The sequence below is a fragment of the Artemia sp. Qi Xiang Cuo genome, chromosome 2 (genome assembly GCF_049724085.1).
Source record: "Artemia sp. Qi Xiang Cuo chromosome 2, ASM4972408v1, whole genome shotgun sequence".
Taxonomy (NCBI): Eukaryota; Metazoa; Arthropoda; class Branchiopoda; order Anostraca; family Artemiidae; genus Artemia; species Artemia sp. Qi Xiang Cuo.
The window spans coordinates 22,476,482-22,497,130 of record NC_142795.1 but is presented as its reverse complement, the minus strand read 5'-3'; the positions used below and the strand labels follow the sequence as shown (position 1 = coordinate 22,497,130).

Below are 20,649 nucleotides of genomic sequence, written 5' to 3'. Positions count from 1 at the left end.
ACTTAAAAAAAAAACATTGCTTTGAATGCTTTAATAGTAGGTTAATATGCTTTAATAAATATCGTTTAGTAAGTTAGTAAGTAATTAACTCTTTCACAAACGACGCTGACAGGGAAATACTTTATGAATTCCGACTCACTCAATAATCAACTATATATAAAGAATTAACTAAAAAGATTAAGAATATGACTGAGTTGCTTAAACTTAGAAAATATATAATCTTTTGTAATTGATTCTTGGGAAGGAATTCAAAATTTTACTACATAATAGGAAAGGATTAGAATCAGGTACTGTTGTTGATGTTCAAAGACTCAAGGGGAACATTGGGAGGATATAGAACAAGATAACCAGAAAGAAACTCAAGACAGCAACCATGTAACTAATTGATTATAATATCGAACTAGCTACCAACGTTTGTATTTCTACGGATTTTTCCGTAGATCAAGAGTATTTGATGTTTGTGTATTGACGAAAGAACACAGTTGCAAAATCTACAGAATGCCAATGGAAAAACTGGAATCCTACTGAAAGCGTCATATTCACTCTTCCCAGATAATATTTACTCATACAAGAAACTTCTGTCGGAAATTCAAATTTTCGGCCTGACGCTATGGCGTCGTCAGACACAAACTTTGATACAATCTGATCTGCAACTTTTTTTTTGTCTGTGGTATTAGGTATGGTTACTTTTTATATTAAAGGTTTGTGGACAAACCATTACATAAAAAAGGAAATTCTGTAGAACCTTACTGGCCAGCACAAGAAAAAAATTTCAAATCTGGGCCAAATTCCAATCTTTTACATATAAACAATTCCGACGGAAAAAGCTGCTGGATTTTTGCGGTTATGTGCTTGGACCGTGAGACTTTTATGGCACCTAGCAGCTTTTCTACGGAAAACTTCTGACGTTTGACGGATTATAAGAAGGAGCTAGTGGAAACACTGCTAGCTAACATCCCGAACTGACCGTTTGGTTTATGAGCTGGCTCTACTATGATAGAGATTTGAAGCCAAACACACAAAGTAATTTAAATATCCAAAACTTCAATAATGTTAGAATAAATTATATTAACTTACAGCGGTAACCAAAATTTTCTAAAACCAATTTGGTTACTGAATACACTTTTTATTGATCTGAATGAAATCGGTGAGTGGGCTTTCATTTTCGAATCCGATAATAAATTTTTTAGGAAGCGTTTTTTCTTTTCTTTTATAGAGAACCTTCGATTTAGTAAACAAGTCTATACATCAGTGATTTCGTGCGAATTGCAGGCTACTTTTTATTGAAACGATAAGACTTATCACTCAAGTTGAAACTTTGCGGTCTGAAGCGAATACTCAGTGCATACCCGCTGGGAGTAAGCTTTAAGAAACTTTTAAGATTCTTATCTGTTATCAATCTGTATACTTACTATTAAAATGTTCCATATTCATTTAGGCAATCATTTACCTGAATATTTCTCGGTTTGTATCAAATTTGAACACAAGTTGAGATTCAAGACACAATAATATACCTGTACTTTTGCTATATAAAAAAAAATATAAAAGGAAGAGGAATAAACCACCAAAGGCAGCTCACTAGGACGAATTTCTCGAGTGCTATTTTGACCAACATTAAATTACTCTATCACTGGAATAGTCTGAAGTATTTTGTCACTTATTTTATTTGACATTTGACTTTTTTTTTCTTTTTTTTTTACTTTGAAAGTTTTTTTTATACTATTATAGTGTTTGCTCGAAACTAAGGGTCGAAGATTTTTGCTGTAACCATCTAACGATTTTTCCTTTAAATTTTTTTTTATTTTTTTTTACACAAAGCCTAATAATTGTCATTTTTATTTTACTGTTGTTTACTACGATACACAACTACACTACTTCATAACACCAACTTCACTTTGATTTGTCAATTTTCAGTTCAATATTTCATTTATTATACCAATTCTCGCATGCGATATTTTTCATCATAATTTAAAAAACGATAGTTTTCTAAATACGATAATACACTTTATTTAGAAATATATGCATAAACTTTTGGGCATTTTTTCAAAAACACTAAATCTGAAAATTTTAATTTTACTTTTACAATTAACGAATATCGTAAAATACACATTCCCTAAAAAGGAGGGATCAAATCTTTGAGAATGTTGGGTTTCAAGTAAATTTAGACAAGGAATTACCATCGTTACGACTCTAGGAATCAACTTTCGACGTTTCAGGGATTGACTCTCGGACTCCAGCACCTGAAATCAACTTGTAGAGTCTCAACTGTGCAAACTGGGAGTCCCTCACTAATACCCCCAAAAAAACTCAATAACAGAATTTTTCTATTCAGGAAAAGTAAAAATACATAATGCTGTTTAAAAATTAACAAGAAATACGATTTGTTTGAACTGGTGCGAATCACTCTTTTCTGCTTTTTTACAATATTCCAAAACTCCGTAGAACAAGAATTTAGGTACAAATTTTAAGAGAGAGGACAGCAGTTTACTAAAAAAAAAAACAGTCTTATAAATTTTGGAAAAGTGAAGGATCATATGGAATCGTTACAGGGATACAGTAATTTTTACATGTTGCCAAATCACAGGCGAGAAATCGAGCTCAATGAACTGTCCGGCGATCTCTTATCTGGAGCCACAAATTACTTTTTAAAAAGAAACAAAATCTAGTTTTATTCAAATCTTAAACATAGGCCAACATTAAATTCAATAGAATCTGAGAACAGGAAGTTAAACTACAGCCACAACATATGTCAAACCTACAATTTAAAAAAATATTTTTTTGCATCCCTAAAAAATCTTCCAACTAAAGAGGTGTCACTTTTAACCTTTTGATATGAACCAAGGATTAGCCATTTGGTATATTTAGATGAACAGCAAAAGGATTTACTATTTTTGGACTTTTACATATTTTCGAAAAGGATTTGGCAGAAATTTGGACACGGGCAGTATCACAAAAAAACTTTTTTTTCTAATTGTTCATTTTGGTGAAATGATTGTTTAGGACTGATGAAGTTTGCCATACTGGTAAGATGCAGACTTAAAGTTCGAACAGTAAAAACTTTTTGGCTATAGAAAATACTTACCTCTCCCCAACGGCCAACAGCATCTAGCAGTTCATTCTTCCCCAATGACAAATCAACTATACATCGATTCACAGCTTTACTGCTCTTTTCAGGGGTTAGCTCTTCCTCGGAAATTTCCATCCATCCTAAGGATCGAACGGCAAACCTTATTGGCTTATAGCCAGAGGGATAAACAGCCTCTTGAGTTAAATTAGTTGGATAGCTCCGGCGCCTAAAAAAAGGCATAGCTAAATCTTTCATGCGTGCATTGTGGAACACTTTGTCTTTCTTACAGATAAACAAGCGCGTCAACTGGTGAAAGGGGGGGGGGTCGATTACTTCACTTGGATTGTTTTGCTTCTTCTCCTAGATTTGAAAAAAAAAAAAAAAAAAAAAAACTTGTTTGAATTTTCATTTAAAATTTCAAATAACAACAAAATTACTCCTTATATTTTAAGAAAAACAAATTTACCCCCCCCCCCTAATGAAAGTTTGTAGCGGGCCTCGTGAATTGACAGCCCTGCTGACAAATTATTTTGTAAATTTGTAGTCTGAATTGTAAACATGCTGTAGCATAGCCATCTTAGATTATGAAAATACTGTTCAACTTATAACTGAGATCGTGGGTTCTTGCTCGGAAATTTTTTCTGAATTTCGCCAGCTCCTGAACTGAGCTTATCAATTTTACCGTTCCACAGTTTTCAATCCGGCAATCTAGTCTTATAAGCCAATTTTATACACTTTTTTGCTCAACTGATAATTCTGGATCTTGTTTCAAAAATCCATTTTGCTATTGGAAAAGGCAGATTTTACGAGAATTAACTTAGATCTTGATATATTTTTTACCAGTTCGAGCAGGGTCTTCCCGATTAACTTAGTGTCTCTTGGACGTTGAAAAAAATAAAAAGAGTCATTGAAGTAACAAAACAAGCAAGAGGAAACTTTAGTAATTTTCAGATCTAATAAAAACCAGGGCCTAGGAGGGGAAGTTGCCCCCCCTACCCCATGGAAAATTACGCCCCTGATCCAAGGATCCCATAACTTTTCAATAGTTGTAACCCAATTGGGCATCTAAAGATTATTGCTTGACAAAATTCTGGTCATATTTGGGTTAAAAATGGTCATGTTTGGATTAAAAATGGTTAAAATTGTTGTTTTGCGGCACAAAGTGACAAGAATTTCCACTTTGCTAGGGTTCAATCTCTTCCATAAATAAAAAAAGACATATATTCTATTATAAAAATCTCAGCACCAAGATCCCTGAGAAAATGCAATGGTCTCATTACGGTTAACTAGCTTTCAACATTGTCCTTGTAAAATTATTTCGAGATTTAATTTCGAGATTTCTAAGTGGATAGCATTTACAAACAACAGCCACAAAAAATTTTAACCACATACATAAGTGAAAAGAAACGTATTAAGTATCTGAATGGAATCGGGAATAGGGATCTTATTCTAAAGACCTAATCAACCTAAGCCCTAAGGTATAATAGGAAACAGTTCTTCATATCTGCTTTTCACCTAGTTCCATTTTCTCTCCGACGAAAGGTCAACAATGAGTCACCGCCTCTTTTCCCTCTTATTAAGTTTTTGCATGTTTAAGTACCGGTTTCTGGTAAGAAAATTAGAACTTTCACAAGAAATGATTGTGAAGTAATTACTCAGAGTACCTTGTAAATGGTACAAAAAAAGGAATAAAAAATAAATTAGAATTTACATGACAAATTATATGCGAAAGAATTTAATAGGGGGAACTTGGAAATAGCATTAAAAAATAGAGAAAAAAAGAAGAGTAATTCAGCCTTGGGCACTGGCCTAGGGTCGGACATCAAGACTTTGGATACTGACAATCCCGTTTGCTTTGATAACCCATTCACAATGAGATTTTACTAATACCGAGATTTAATTCCTGCTAATTTAAGCTAATCAGAATCTTTCAGCAAATCGGAAAATTCTATGACAATCTGATCGTCTCAAATTAGCGCTATGTAAATCTCGGTATACGTAATACCTCATTGTAAATGGAGTATTGAAGGACAAAAAAATTAATTAAGACAATATAAGTCAAATCAATATAATTAAGTGATTGAATGAGGTGTCTAATAGCGGTTCTATGACTGGATATGTGTATTATCCAATTAATTGAAATATAAAGCTGAAATTCGAAAAAAATACGTATTTATGTTAAGATGTGTTTACAGAAAATAGAATACAAAAAATGAAAAAAAATTGAACAAGCAATTTCCTAAGACACTTTACAAATAAAACTGTTGTAAATTTAGAAATTTCATGCAGAATCTTAAACAAAATAACTTTTTCAATACAATTTGCCGATTTCATCAGGGAATGCATAAGCCAAATATATATAAATAAATTGGTGTATTGACATTTTCGAACCCTTTTTTTCCATTATAATATTCTTCTTCCAAAAGACTGAATATTTTCAATCTTTTCAAAAACATATAACGACAAAACAATAACACTTAAAAGAAAAGATTTGACCTTTCAGAGAGAAACACGAAAGAAATTCATCAAAGGCTGATAAATCCTTCCTCAAAGCACTCAGCAATATGCTCCTGCTGTCATAGATAAAAACGCTTTCCAATATTGTCCTAGAATCTATGACGAAAATAAACTCTGCTAATATTAAACTACGTTATACATGCAAGAAGGTACACAAAACATAAACATTTGGTTTTAGTCAAAATGTTGGGGGATAATTGGGCATTAAAATGCGCTCTTTGATACATCTGCCCCCTACCCCCTAAAAATGACTCACTGCCCATCCTTTATAATAGCTAATGCGCACTTACAGGTACTTGTATATTATTCATAAATAAAAAGGGAAGTATCAACCCGCAGCATCATAATTCAGGTTTATTCTAAACGAAGGAAGGTGAGAGAATAAATCCTACCTTATACCCCTTTCTATCTGAAGGCTCATTGAGAGTTAGGCAATTTTGGCATTGAAATGCGCTATTTTAGGCATCTCCCCCCCCACCTACACAATGACCAACCGAACTTCCTTCATAATAGCTGATGCACAATTATACATCACCAAACATAATTTTATAACAATTAAGTTGAATAAACTGAGTTAAATCAAGGATCAACGTGACTTTTCAGGAACGAATGCGCTACCATCTCGCATTGATGCAGTCATACCTTTTGATGGGTAGAATTTAACTTAATGAATTTAACACATTTGGAATCATTATAAAGCCAATTATTTTTATTTATCAATTGCTATCAAAATTCCTTTTTATAGTTTCGGTTACTATTGGCCTGAGTTGGCCCTTCCTTGCAGTTCTTCACCAAGAACTGTTTATTATATACTTACCAAAACTCTTTTTTTAGAATCTTGGTAACTACGAGTCATTCGTTAGCTAAAGTAAGGAAAGTAAGGAATAAAATCAATATTATATCTGGTCTTATCACTTGCTCCTGCTTAACTTTTAACCTTCTAGACCAAGTAACATATTCATAGTGCCGTGACTAAGTACATCTAAATTTAAAAGTTAATATTTCCAGAAAACGTAAATTCTATACTCCCGAAAGTGGACTCAATTTAACTCTATTACTTGGAGTAGTTTTACCCACTAAACTAATTGTAAGCACTCTGTATCATCCCTTGTGTGGCTTTCGAATCAAACAAGTTAGAAAACATATCAGCCAATCACTGAAAAACACAAATTAGTTCAAGAGTTGGTTTAAGTATAGAGCAGAAAACAACCAAGCTGTGACAATTCAACAATATTATACAGCCATCAGTTGACACCAAGCATGCTAGAAACGTGTCATGCGTGGAGGAAACATGCCATGTATTGTGCAGCAGGTTACACCACGAGATGTAACAAGAGGTGGCAGGAGTGGATAGCCTCTCGAAAAAAATTCAGTTAAAGCTTGTCTTTCCTCTCCCATTTTCTTGCAAATGAGCATTTTCAAGGATGTACGGTTTTAAACCTTTCCTTTTTATGAAAGCTTTCTTCACAAACTATATTTTGAGCAATGCGTTCGCCTGTGTCTTGTGCATCCTACGTAGCCTAGCAAAATAGAAAATTGATATAAAAATGAAGTTCAGGTTTATCTTATTAAATTAAAATCAATTATATATTTATTATTATATATTTACTCATGTATCTGCAAAGTTCTTTCTCAAAAAAAGCATATTTGTATGCAAAGTCTTAACAGAGAAAGCTAATATATAAGATATACAGGAGTTCAAGCATCAAGTCGGACAGCCTTTATGCTCAGTTGCTTTCTCGAATAACAATTTATGTGTTGGACGTTTCTACTATAATGAGCTATTGACCAAAGAAGGCAAGTCGAATTTAGCATATACATAAAAAAAAAGGGAAGAAAAAGTTAACTACACCAGTCTCCCTGGCAGAAGCTTCTTTAACAATAGACTTTGCGACTCCAAATAGCTTATCTGGTTATATATTAGCTAACTTTGATAATAAAAATTGGCTTTTCAATGGATTTTTCAATTGTATAAAATAAAAACATACCGCTAGCTAAGTCTTGTTTGAACTGTCTTTAATTTTGCTTTCTTTAGCTTGTTTTAAGTGTATTATTTTTTTTCTTTTGACTTCTGTTCTGTTGTGGTCCTGTTTTATTTTTCACCCCGAAGTTTGAAATCGGTCCATCGGGGCTTATGATAACGAACTTTTGAAATAAGCATGTTATCTTAAGAAAATAAATTATTAAGTACATTGGCTGAATATCAACATCCATAGCCATTGTCTGTTAATGGATTGGAGGAAGATCTGTTATTTTGGCCAATCATATCAGATTAGAAGCTGGACTTCTTTGCAAGGAAATATATTATTTAATATAAAACTTTTATATAAAACTTGATCATCCTAAATAGCCTAGCAAAACAGAAAATTGATGTAAAAAGAAGAAATTCGGCTTTATCTTTTTAAATTAACATCAATTGTACTTATGTATATTTGTTTATGTATCTGCATAAGTTTTTTCTCAAAAACAGCGCAATAATAATAAAAAAAAAATTACTGAAGTTGAGTTTCTGTGCTAAATATTTTAAAAAACACATTAAAGTTTAATTTGATTGTCGATAGTATACAATAACTTGTCGGTATAAATATGTAACAAGGTTTGCCAAATAAAAGAAAACTGAAATTATAGTTCAAAGCATACAATGTATACAAAGATACAAAGTATTTATGTCAGGGTTGCCACATGGATGTTTTTCTTTGCAAAGTGAATTATCCTTCAGCATTTGATATTATTTTCTTGAGGTTTATGCTATTTTTCTTTCTTTTTTCTTGTCGGCTTCTAATTTCAGATTTTATAAATTAATGATTTCAGCTTGAAAAGATTTTGGTTTGGCCCTGGCTCGTATGTTGCGCTTGGTGGGACTACGAAGTAATTTTCCATATTACAGACAATTTTTGACTGATTTTGGGAACATGAAAACTGAAAGGCACCAACAATTTGAAACGTTCCAAGTCCAACGCACATAAACAAAACAAAAGAACAATCTGCAACTCAGATTCTAGCACATAACAACATATGTTATCGATTATTTCAGTGAAATTCCATGAAATAAAATATAGGAAATGAATAATAGAAGCTAAATATTGAATAAACCAAAGCTTCGAAACAAGTCTCTAGAACATTCTAAAATTAAGGTATGATTATATTTTTCTATACTACGGATGCAAATTTTAAATGAAATATGGATGGTTTCCAGAAAATTGAAAATCCGTTTGCCACGATTAGTAGAAGTTTGAAAATGCAACATTGATTTCAGGTTCTTCTGAGGGACCCTCAGATAAGTCGCGTTTCACGAAGCATAAAAACATTAATATTTAAATTAAAACAAAAAAAAGTAATCGCGATTCCTCGTACTTCTCACGGCCAAAACATAGACTTTCGTTATGAGTCAAATTAATAGCAAAATATCATCTAAAATACGATTAAGGACCACATGACCCACTGAAAAATTCTACTCTTAGCAAAGTTCGGAACTATTGAATTTGCGCCATAATTTAGACGGATGAAAAAAGAACATGTTCCATGAAGACGAGTTTTTGGCTTTTGAAAAAAAAAGTATATTTTACGAAGTGAAAAACTAGACAGATTAATAGCAAATCCAGACGTGATATCGAAAAAAAAGATGGTAAGATTGAAGTAGCAATAGTTAGTTACTATATGTGCTATATTACAGTTACGTTTTGGATCATACCTTTCACACCGGCAACCACAGTTTTTAACTTGTCAATATCTTACTGTCCGAATTATGAACCAAACCGCTTTTAAGAACCGAATTAGTATCTTTTTGTTAAAATAATATATAATAAGGTGAGTGTCAGCTTCAAAAAAACAAATTTTTGACTTCAGCCAAAAAGGAAAATTTTGATTAATTCCCTCTAAATGTTAGAGGTCTAAGAAAACATACCCCATGAAATTCAGGACTCGTATCTTACCCCTTGAAATTTCCAGAGTTTAAAGAATATTTTAGATATAATTTATCTAAGGCTGTTTTGAAGAGCTTGCCTCCTATTCCCTTCTCCCTTAAAAATGGCATGTATAGTGACGAGTAAGATATATATTTGTTTTATCGAAATATCATGAAATTATTCCATCTAGTTCCTGGATAGAGAATCTACTCTAGACATAAAAAAGAAAACCAAAAATTACCTACAGAGAAGATGTATCCTAATTAGGTTCAATAGATAGCTAGATTAAAGGGTCCAGGTACTTGTATGATAAACCTCCAACCACTCAAGTTGTTATCCATTGACGCATTGCAGAACCGTTTTTTTTTTTTTTTTTTTTTTTGTTAGTTTCTTTCACTTAGGGTGAGACAAGACAAAGAGAAGTGATATAATAAATGGAAAGCATAATTTGGGCTATATATTTGCACATTCGGGGGGGGGGGGGGTTGGTAAAATATTTGGACAGTGTGAAGTTAGAAAACTGCAGAAATATGCAGAATAATTGTACCAGAAACATTAGGCATGCAGACCCGCTATACTTTACCCCCCCCCCAATGTGCAAATATATAGCCCAAATTTGTTTCTAAAGTATTATATTTTTATCATACATAGGTATATGATAAAAATATAATACTACCAGCATACGCGAGCCCAAATTCAAATCGGTGGAGAACTCTCCTCGATGTTCCAAATTGATTTGGTGTCCGACAGGGATGTATATTGTCTCCCGTCTTATTTAATTTTGTGATCGGCTGGATTATGACAAGAGTAATGACGATCTTTTCAGGCGTTGAAATAAGTCCCAATTTTGTGATCACCGATCTGGACTACGCCGACGACATTTGCTTTTTAGCTGAATCTCGTTCGGAAGCCCAATCTATGCTATCGAAGGTAGCTGAAGAATCCTCTCTGGTCGGCCTGAAAATAAGTCCCCCTAAGACAAAAGTCATGGCGTCTGGTATATCATCTCAAGACCCCCCGATTTTACTAGAACAGTCGCCCATAGATGAGATACATGAACTCAAGTACCTAGGTTCTCTGGTAGACCCAATAGGAGGATAGCCTACACATCAGAAATACAGTCAAGAATTGCTTCAGCAACTGGAGTCTTCATCCAGCTAAATCACTCTCTATGGAACCAGAAAAATGTTCGTCTGAAGACAAGAATAAGGATTTACCAGGCCCTTGTTCGGTCTGTCTTACTATACGGCTGTGAGACATGGACTATGAAAGCATCCGACATTCAAGTCCTCGACGTATTTGACCATTCCTGTTTAAGGAGAATCATTGGCTTTAAACTCCGTGATCGTGTCAGCAATATCGAACTCCGTACAATCTGCTATCAGCGTTCTGATTAGGCCACTATAATTAAACGAAGAAGACTCCGATGGTTCGGCAATACACTTCGCCACCTTCACCACACCTTTGTCAATAAAGCCCTCAGATGTAAACCTCTTTCGGGATGGAAAAAGCGACATGGGGGACAAAAGAAAACGTGGCTCGCCTGCATCAAGGCTGACCTATACCCAATCGGTGGCTTCAAGAAGCATGGACGAAGATGGGAAAAGTCCTGGCTCGATTTGATTGAGCCACTCACAAACGACCGAGACACTTGGCTTACTATAATGACGGAACTACTCGACGCCAGGGAGAGCGGATATGCTTGAGTCCTGCTACAAGTACAAGTAAGTAAGTATATTTCATTAGGATTGGGCGTCAAAGAAACATATTAGAAGAATATTAAGTAAGGGGTATATCCTACAAGTACCAGGGTCATTATACATAATCCATGTTTTACAATAAACCACTTCTACGCTTACAAAGACAATATTACACATTGTCGTTTTTAACAAAACAAATTTACCATTGTAGGCTCACTAGTTGTTTGAAAAAAGGAACTAATAATAAAAAATAAATAAATAAAAAAACGTAAGAATCCCTTACTTGAATGCCATTTCTTCTTTTGCTTTGTCGGAGGCTATTTCTGAGAGGTTGAAAGCTGTGCTGGATCTTGCAACAACAGCTGGCACTGCTGTTTGCATACCCCCAGTTAGAGCCTACAATTAAAGCAAAAAGATTATTAGGGAAATTGCAAAATCTACAGAAACTCTAAAAGTAAGTTCACACATTGCAAAGACAAACGATCGAAGAAATGAGACTGTGTATGAGACCCTAAGAAGTCAAATCAAATAAATTTTTTTTTAACTTTTTTAAACAATTTCAGGACCAAATCTGACTTATAAACTATGTAGATTTGTTGACAATTTCCCTGCAAATGAAGAATTATAATCCCCATACTGACATAAAGGCCTTTTATGTCGTTTCAAGGCATGTAAAGGCCTTGATAAAATAAGGCCTTGCAAAAATAAACGCGTTAACTAAAAATGCCACCATAAAAAAAAAGCTTGAATAAAAATTAGGCTACTACCGAATCCCAAAGGACCCCAGGGATCTTGCTCCTCTAACTCACCTATTCAACAAATCGTAGGTTAGGTTCAGTTGGCTGAAACGTCCTGCCTCAACATCACTTGTTAGGCTTGTTTGAGCAAAATTAGGAATCCTGGCTGAGCGTGCATAAGCTACATTAACTGTAAACATTCAGATCACCATTTCCTATATCAGATAGTATAAGGACTTGGATTTTGAATAAGGACCAAGTTGGATTTCCAAGATCAATAGAGATTACACGTGTTGGCAGTTTTCTAATTTAACACCTTGACGAGCAGTTCAAATATACAGCCCAAGAATGTCGACTTGTTTAAAGCATTAGAAAGGTATATACAAGCTTACGATTTAATTCCTTAATGTGTCCAGGATAGAGTTCACAAAAACTCTGACAGATATTTTGCTGACTCAAAAAAAGAAAAAATACGTGGGCCAAAAATCCTTGACAGTTCAGAGCTAAAAAAAAAGCTTGAACAATTTAGGGAGTCAAGCTAGGCAAATGAATTGTATGGAGCACGTCAAACTTGACTGAAACAGTTCAATCGCATATTTGGATATTTATCGTGGTTCTATCTTTATTTTTAAAAATTATTTATTATAATTTTTCGTTGTTTTGATTTTCGTTTTTTGAAGTCGAAATGTTTGTCATTTCCTCTTATTTCAGTTTTTGTTTTGTTTTATTTCTTGATTTTATTCTGCACTACTCTTTTTCATTTATTCCTTAAACAAAAACTCAAGTACGAACCCTCTTTAGCAGGAACTGAAACATAACTAAAAAAAAAACGTCCGTTTTCATAAGGAAAAAAAACAGGGGAACTTCGAAACGCCACCAATAACGCCATCAAAATAATGATTCAAAACTCGATGAAATTTATACAAGCTGCTATCTTTATAAAAGCGTTTGCCATGGTCTTTAAAAAGCTTGAAAATATGCAATGTAGTATAAAATCAACGTTGACTGCATCATGCTTGCTTTCCAGAACAAGATACCCACAGAGTTTTCGTGGGGAAGGGGCACAGTAAATTTGACAACTTGTCAAAACAAAATATAACAAAATATTTATGCTGTATTTTTGTTAAGCTTCAAATTATGATCAAAATGTTCAAAACAGTGCATTTGTTTCCTATGATCCTGAAAAAAATTGACCACATTTCTTTCTTTGTTTTTATTATTTTTTTTTTTTTTTCCTGCCGCAAACACCGAGAAATGCGTAAAAAAGTAACGGCACTAAAACTACAGTCGTGTCACAATAATGCACTCGTACACAAAAATACATGATATTTTTTAATTCAGTGCCATAGAGTTAGTAAAACTGTTCTATTTTGGTTTCTTCCTTAGACACCCAGTTTTTACATGTAGTTTTCATATGTTTCTATACAGTCTCGTAAGTTTTTATATGTCTTATATGTAAGTAACCTAAAGTAATCTTTAAAATAAATCAGCTTAAGCCTGATTACTTTTCCAAAAAGCTCATAACTTCCTGACTTTCCAGAAAACATCACTGGGGATTTTCTATTGATATTTTTGACTGAAGAAAGTGTCTGATAAATTAGCTTGTTGTGTCTATTCTTCAGACATTCTTATTCCATGGATTCTAAACACGTGTCGTCCATTCATTGCAAAATCTCTTCAGGAGCAAGCTTCTTGAATAATAAAAGGGATATATTGCTTATTCTATAGTTCCAAGGACGTCCCTAGTTAAAAGTCACAGTTATCTATTGACGTCCTCATTATGAGTGAATTAGGAGATGAATTTCCTTTTATCAGCTATTTTAGACTGAAGATACTAACAAACAATTTAGAAAAAATGGTAAATAAATGAATAACAACTCATTACAGAGCAAAGTCACCAGAGGACAACACCGCCGAAACACAGCTGTCTCGGTTGGTCTCAGTTGATCTGAGTAGGGTTTGAAAGTATATAAGGAACGTTTTTTTTTAAATCAAATCTAAGGCATGCTTTTACATATGCTTTAAAGCCTTATAAATTAGGATTAAGCGAATAAATATGAATCCAAACACTGCCCTTGAGCCTCATTTGCGTTCCAGGTTATATCCTCTTTAAACCGTATATCGTATATCCCCTTTAAAACTAAACACTATAATCACAAAGTATTTCATTATATCCAAAACATTTCGTTCCATTATATGTTCAGAGTTGTTTCATGTTCAACTACATCCCACACCCTCCCCTCCCTAATTCCCGTACATAGCCCTAGGCTATACATAAAAGCTGGCAAATTTTGTTGGTTTGCATACTTCTTATACTTATTTCTCATCAACAGTTGCTTAAAAAAAGAAAAGAAATACCATCAAACTTTTGGATAATCGGTGTACATAGCCTAGGGCTATGTACAACGAATTAAAAAAATCAACAAACTGGATATAAAAAAATCAACAAACTGGATATAGCCTAGGGCTATATGCAGCCATTAGAGGGGGACTGGGACGCAATCGAACAGGAAACAACTCCAAAAATCCGATAAAGAAAATTTTCCGAATCTAAAGTGAGAATTTTGTTATTACAGTGATTAATATAAAAGATGTCATATTATAAAACGGTATCTTCATTTGTGCTGTACATCTATTTCTGAAAGTTTTACTTTTACAATACAAACTTTGTCCAACCCCATACAAAGTCAATAAACCTTTGGAGAGAGACTTTTGTTTCTAGGCGTAATGGGACTTTTAAAAATGGATCTACAACCTAAATAAGATTTTGGCAAGGTGTTGGCTATTTTCACCTTGAGGGTTGCCACTATGTTTTAGCACCATGTTACAGACAGTTTTGAAACACAGTCCCTAGAGTTGCAAGCAATAATTGATTGTCCGTAATAAAAATTTGAATCTGAAACGGCTCGAAACGTTATGATTCCATATGAGAACTTATTAATAATGATAAAGAAAATAACCAAAAGCTGACTTAATCATCAAATATATTGACGATGCAATTATTCAACGAGCTTTTAGATTCACGTTTCGTAATATCTTTGCTAAAGAACATTTCTTCTTTCGTTTCTTAAAATATGTAGCAATCACTTGGCTCAGTATGCTAGTTTATCCGAAACAAAAAATCATCGTTGCCAAAGACTAACCTTGCGTCACAGGAATTTTGAAATTCGTATGAGCAGGGGGTTAAGAAGGCAGCCAACTAGACCCCAGGCCACGCCGGCAGATCGACCAAACACCGCCGACAAGAGGCCCGGTCGAACGCCGCCGGAGTTTCGCAACACCGCCGGCGTTCGGTCGACTTTAGATTAATTTTGCGGCAATCCTTTATTGCGTCAACCGCAAAGTCGGAGCTTTTCCTTATTGTTTGGTTCAGTATTTGGATTTTCCTTATTAGAAATAAAGCAGAACTTCCAATATCTCCGAATTTTTGAGATTTCTCCAAAAACACATGCATCTTCACGAAAAAAATTTGGTTCCCCGAATCCCTGAATATCGCGCAATCACGGTGCCACCCCTAGCGATTTATCACCAGTGACTTTCCCTGCCAAATATTACTTTGCATACCATACTTCTTCACTACTCTCTGGTTCGTTAATTTTCGATTCTCGTTACTTTGCATACAAACCAGACAGATGCAATTGCATTGCAAATATTGCAATATACATAGTTCTTCATATGTTGACAAAAAAAGTATCGTCTTTATGAAATGAGTTTAAATCTTTTCGAATCCAGTTTCCCACTTGCAATTCCTCACAACATTTGCAGTCAAGAATTTTATTTTCAAGTTGAATAGAATTATAGAACGTAACATTCACTACACTTTGATTTTGAAATTGATAGCAGAAAGATCGTTTCTACAACTGAATTGTAAGTTTGCAGATTTTTTTTTCTTTTGCTGTTTTTAGATAAGAATTTCTTAATGTTTAATACTCAATTGTTGAACGCCTGATAGATTAAAGAAAATACAATCTTCTGTCTGAAAATTTTTTACCCCCCCCCCCCCGAAAAAAAAACAAAAACAACCATCTATTGAGACAAAATTTAGCTATAGACTAAGCTATGTACAAGGTTGTGGAATTAAAGATTGAAACGGAAGTTACCCCTGAAAATAGGATTCATAATGAAATTGTAAATTATTGGCTATAGCGGGGGGGGGTTAGGGGGCTATCATTTTTAAATGATAATACCTCATTTTTTATACTGAAAGCAGGGATGCCAAAAAAATATTTATTTTTTTCATTTAAAGCGGATATGGAAAAAAATACTATCAAATTCCCTGCGAAACCATTGAAATATTTTGATAGACCCAGGGCCCCCCATTGGGACTTGTTCATTGTCTTGGGTATTTGCAATTTCTCATAGGCTACTGGCCTAATTTGGCTTTTGTGTGTGCTCCCTTTTAATTAGATTCTTTAGATCTTATTGAATGACACGGCGAATCTATGACTCAGTTTTCCAATAGTTTGAGGTATATCTGAATAATTTCGCCTTTTTGTTGTCATCTTCGTACCCCTTTACTCATACCCTCAATTTTTTTTTCAAGGAACACAAAGCTGTTTAACATTATTTCGCGTGTTTGTTTGAGCCATATAGTGACCTAGTTAATTATTAAATAAATTATTTTTTAATGTAAGGTTGAGACGGTATCCTATCAAGGTGGTATCCAGAGGGTGGGGGGTAGGGAGGTATTACATTTAAATGATAATATCTCGAAATTTTTTTTATTGAAAGCAGGGATGCAAAAAAGTTTTTTTTTCTATTTAAAGCAGAGACGACATCCTATCAAGATGATGGTATCCATAGGGGGGGCATAGGGAGTTATTATATTTAAGTGATAGTACCTTGATATTTTTTTATTGAAAGCAGGGACGCCAAAAAGTTATTTATTTTTTTAATTTAAAGCAGAGAAGTTACCCTATCAAGGTGCATGGTATCCAGGGGGGGGGGGTTAGGGAAGTATTATATTTAAATGATAATATCTTGAATTTTTTTATTGAAAGTAGGGATGCCAAAATGTTTTGTTTTTTTTATTTAAAGCAGAGAGGGTATCTAAGATGGTATCCAGAGGGGGGCATAGGGAGTTATTATATTTAAGTGATAGTACCTTAATATTTTTTTATTGAAAGCAGGGATGCCAAAAATTTATTTTTTTTTAATTTAAAGCAGAGAAGGTACCCTATCAAGGTGCATAGTATCCAGGAGGGGGTTAGGGAAGTATTATATTTAAATGATAATATCTTGAATTTTTTTTATTGAAAGCAGGGATGCCAAAAAGTTATTTTTTTTAATTCAAAGCAGAGACGGTATCCTATCAAGATGGTATCCAGAGGGAGGGCATAGGGAGTTATTATATTTAAGTGATAGTACTTTTTTTTTATTAAAAGCAGGGATGCCAAAAAGTTACTTTTTTTAATTTAAAGCAGAGACGGTATCCTATCAAGGTGGTGTCCAGAGGGGGGGGGTAGGGAATTATTATATTCAAATAATAATATCCTGAATTTTCTTATTGAAAGCAGCCTCACTCCATACAAAGTGGATAAGTTGATTTTTATTCATGACAATTATAACCACATCCCGCAGTTAGAATAGACTTCCAAAGATAGAATGAAGGAATTTTTTTCGACCAGTTGACCCCTAGAGTTTTTGTCCTCCACACTATCTTGAAAAATACCTTTTTTTTTACACATACTAATATTTGGACTTCTATTAGTACAACTGCTTACCTGTCACGAATTGCCACAATCTCAAAAGAAAGGAAATTCAATGAGAATACCCTTGAGGAAAATTTCTAAACGTTCACTGTCTTAGTGTTAAAAGTTTCTAACGTCATAATGTTTTCATTTTAGTTTAATTATAATTGAGAAACATATTCGAATCATACAAGATTACGTTGAATTGCTATGCATGCTCTTCGAAAAGAGTAGAGATGCCTTATTGAGTCCGGACAGGAGTCCATATATGGGCATAGAGTCATTAGGGAGAATGATTGCGTAATGGGGTCAATGACCTCTTTCTCCAGGCGAGTTTTTGGTACATTCTTAGCGAGTGTCAATGTTGTTTTTATCGTTTCCGAGGCAAAATGTCAAGGTCAATGTTGTTTCGAATAGAGTCATTAGGGAGAACACGTGGTTAATAGGATCAATGTTATTGTCGTTGTTTTGGACACTCTCTTAGCGAATATCAAGGTCAATGTTTTTATTGTTTTCGAGGCAAAATGCCAAGGTCAATGTTGTTGTTGTTTTGAACAGAGTCATTAGGGAGACCACTTGGTTAATGGGGTCAATGCTGATGTCGTTCGAAGCAAAGTTAATGACACTTCCTTCCTTTTCGAGGCATATGTTATGATCCGGAAATAGTATTTGTTATTGTTATTCGAGCCAGATGTTATGAGGTTCCCGGAAACAGTTAATTAATGTCTGACAGATGACGTCAAGTTAATTAATGTCCTTGCATTTCCAAAGAGAATTGTCACCGAGAAACAGTTAGATCACACATGATGTCATGATTGATTGATTGGCACAAAAGGGGAATTAATTTGTTGTTCTATAGAGAATTGATTCACGAAAGGGAAATTAATTTGTTGTTTCTAACAAGAGAATCGTTTCCGAGCAGACGTATTGATCATAGCGCGCGAAAAGGTTTCCAAATAATTTGAAATGCATTGGCGCAGAGATGCCAAACAAAAGGAACATGCCGAAATTCCGTTTAGGGTTAATTTTGGCGAAACCGTTTTAGCTATTTTATGGAACTATTTCGGCGAAACAGCTAGAGACATTTTAAAAGGTGATTTTTGAAGAGATTTTGGAAGAGGTTTTGAGTGTGGTCGTTATAATACACAAGTTGTATTTTAAAAGTGTTGTGAGGTCCTCTACCCCAACCCCCAAGGCGTCTACTAACCCCCCCCCAACCCCCCGGACGCCCCCCGGTCCGCAAAGGCCCCCCAGCTCTCAAAGGGCCACCGGAGCCCCCAAAGGCCCACCCAGACCCCCAAAGGCCCTCCCCGGGGCCCCCAAAGACCCATCGAGCTCCCGAAGGACCAACGGGATCCCAAAGGCCCTCCACCGGGCCCCAACTGTCCCCCCGGCCCTCAACTGCCCTCCCTGTGCCCCGAAGGAAGCCCCCGGTCCTCAAAGGCCCCCCAAGCTCTCAAAGGGCCACCGGAGCCCCCAAAGGCCCACCCAGACCCCCAAAGGCCATCCCCGGGCCCCCCAAAGGCCCATCGAGCTCCCGAAGGACCAACGGGATCCCACAGGCCCTTCACCGGTCCCGAAAAGTCCCCAAGCCCTCAACTGCCCTCCCTGTGCTCCAAAGGCCCTCCCTGTGCCACCAAGGCCCGCTCTGTGCCCCCAAGTCCCACCCTGTGCCTCAAAGGCCCTCCCTGTGCCCCCAAGGCCCTCCCCCGGCCCCCCAAAGGCCCCCCAAGGTCTCAAAGGGCCTCCGGAGCCCCCAAAAGCCCCACCCCACCCCCCAAGGCCAAACCCGCGCCCCCCAAAGGCCCACCCCCCGCTTCCCAAGGCCCTCCCACGGACCCCAAACGTCCCCCAGGCTCCCAACAGGCCCCCCCGACCCCCCAAGGCCGTCCCCCGGCCCCCAAAGGGCCACCGGACGCCCAAAGGACCAACCGGGTCCCAAAGGGCCCCCAGACCCCAAAAAGGCCGGACCCGTGCCCCAAAGGCCCTCCCCGGTCCCCAAAGGTCCACCAGCCCCCCCAAAGCCCACCCGGTGCCACAAAGGCCCGCCCCGGGCCCCCCAAAGCCCCAACGAGCTCCCAAAGGACCAACGGGGTCCCCAAGGCCCGTCACCGGTCCCCCAATGTCCCCCCGGCCCCCAACTGCCCCCCGGACCTCCAAAGGCCCACAGGGCTCCCAAAAGACCACCAAGCTCCCAAAGGCCCTCCCCCGGTCCACAAAGGTCCCCCGGGCTCCCAAAAGACCACTCAATCCTCAAGGGCCTCCGGATCCCCAAACGCCCTCCCTGGGCCCCAAAGGTCCTCCCCCGGTCACCATACATGCACACAAAAACTTACACACACAAAAAAACTTACACACACACACAAAAACTCACACACACACACTAAAACGTACACACACATGAAAACTAACACACACACGCCAAAACATACACACACGAAAACTTACATGCACACAAAAACTTACATGCACACAAAAACTTACACACACACACACACACACAAAACTTAAACACACAAACACACAAAAACTTACACACACACACGAAAACACTAACACACACACAAAAAAATACACACACACACACACACACACACACAAACATAAAAAAGAACACAAAAAAACAATCAAAAACAAGAAAACACTAAAGCACACACACACACACACAAAACTAACACACACACACACACACGAAAACTTACACACACACGCCAAAACTTACACACACAAAAACATACACACACACACACACACACAAAAAAAAAAACAAGCAAAAGAACACTAAAAAGAACAAAAAAACTAACAACCACACAAAAAAAAACACACACACACACACACCACAAAACTTAAACACACAAACACAAAAAAACACACACACACACCCCAAAACTTACACACACACAAAAACTTACACACACACACACAAAAACTTACACATCAACACAAAAAACTCACACACACACGCACAAAAACTTACACACACACACACACACACACACACAAAACTTAAAAACACACACACACACGAAAAAA

General features: G+C 36.2%; 1 protein-coding gene across 2 annotated transcripts in view; it reads right to left on the bottom strand.

Moving 5' to 3' along the window:
* Positions 1–20,649, bottom strand: part of LOC148955005 (protein Fe65 homolog) — a 196,675-nt gene that overhangs the window by 57,890 nt on the left and 118,136 nt on the right. For both annotated transcript variants that reach the window (XM_089108014.1, XM_089108015.1), the window contains exons 7-8: positions 11,473–11,585; positions 3,083–3,293 (exon numbers count right to left, since the gene is read on the bottom strand). In XM_089108014.1, coding sequence (XP_088964140.1) covers positions 3,083–3,293; positions 11,473–11,585 — 324 coding nt within the window. The remainder of the gene's footprint in view (positions 1–3,082; positions 3,294–11,472; positions 11,586–20,649) is intronic.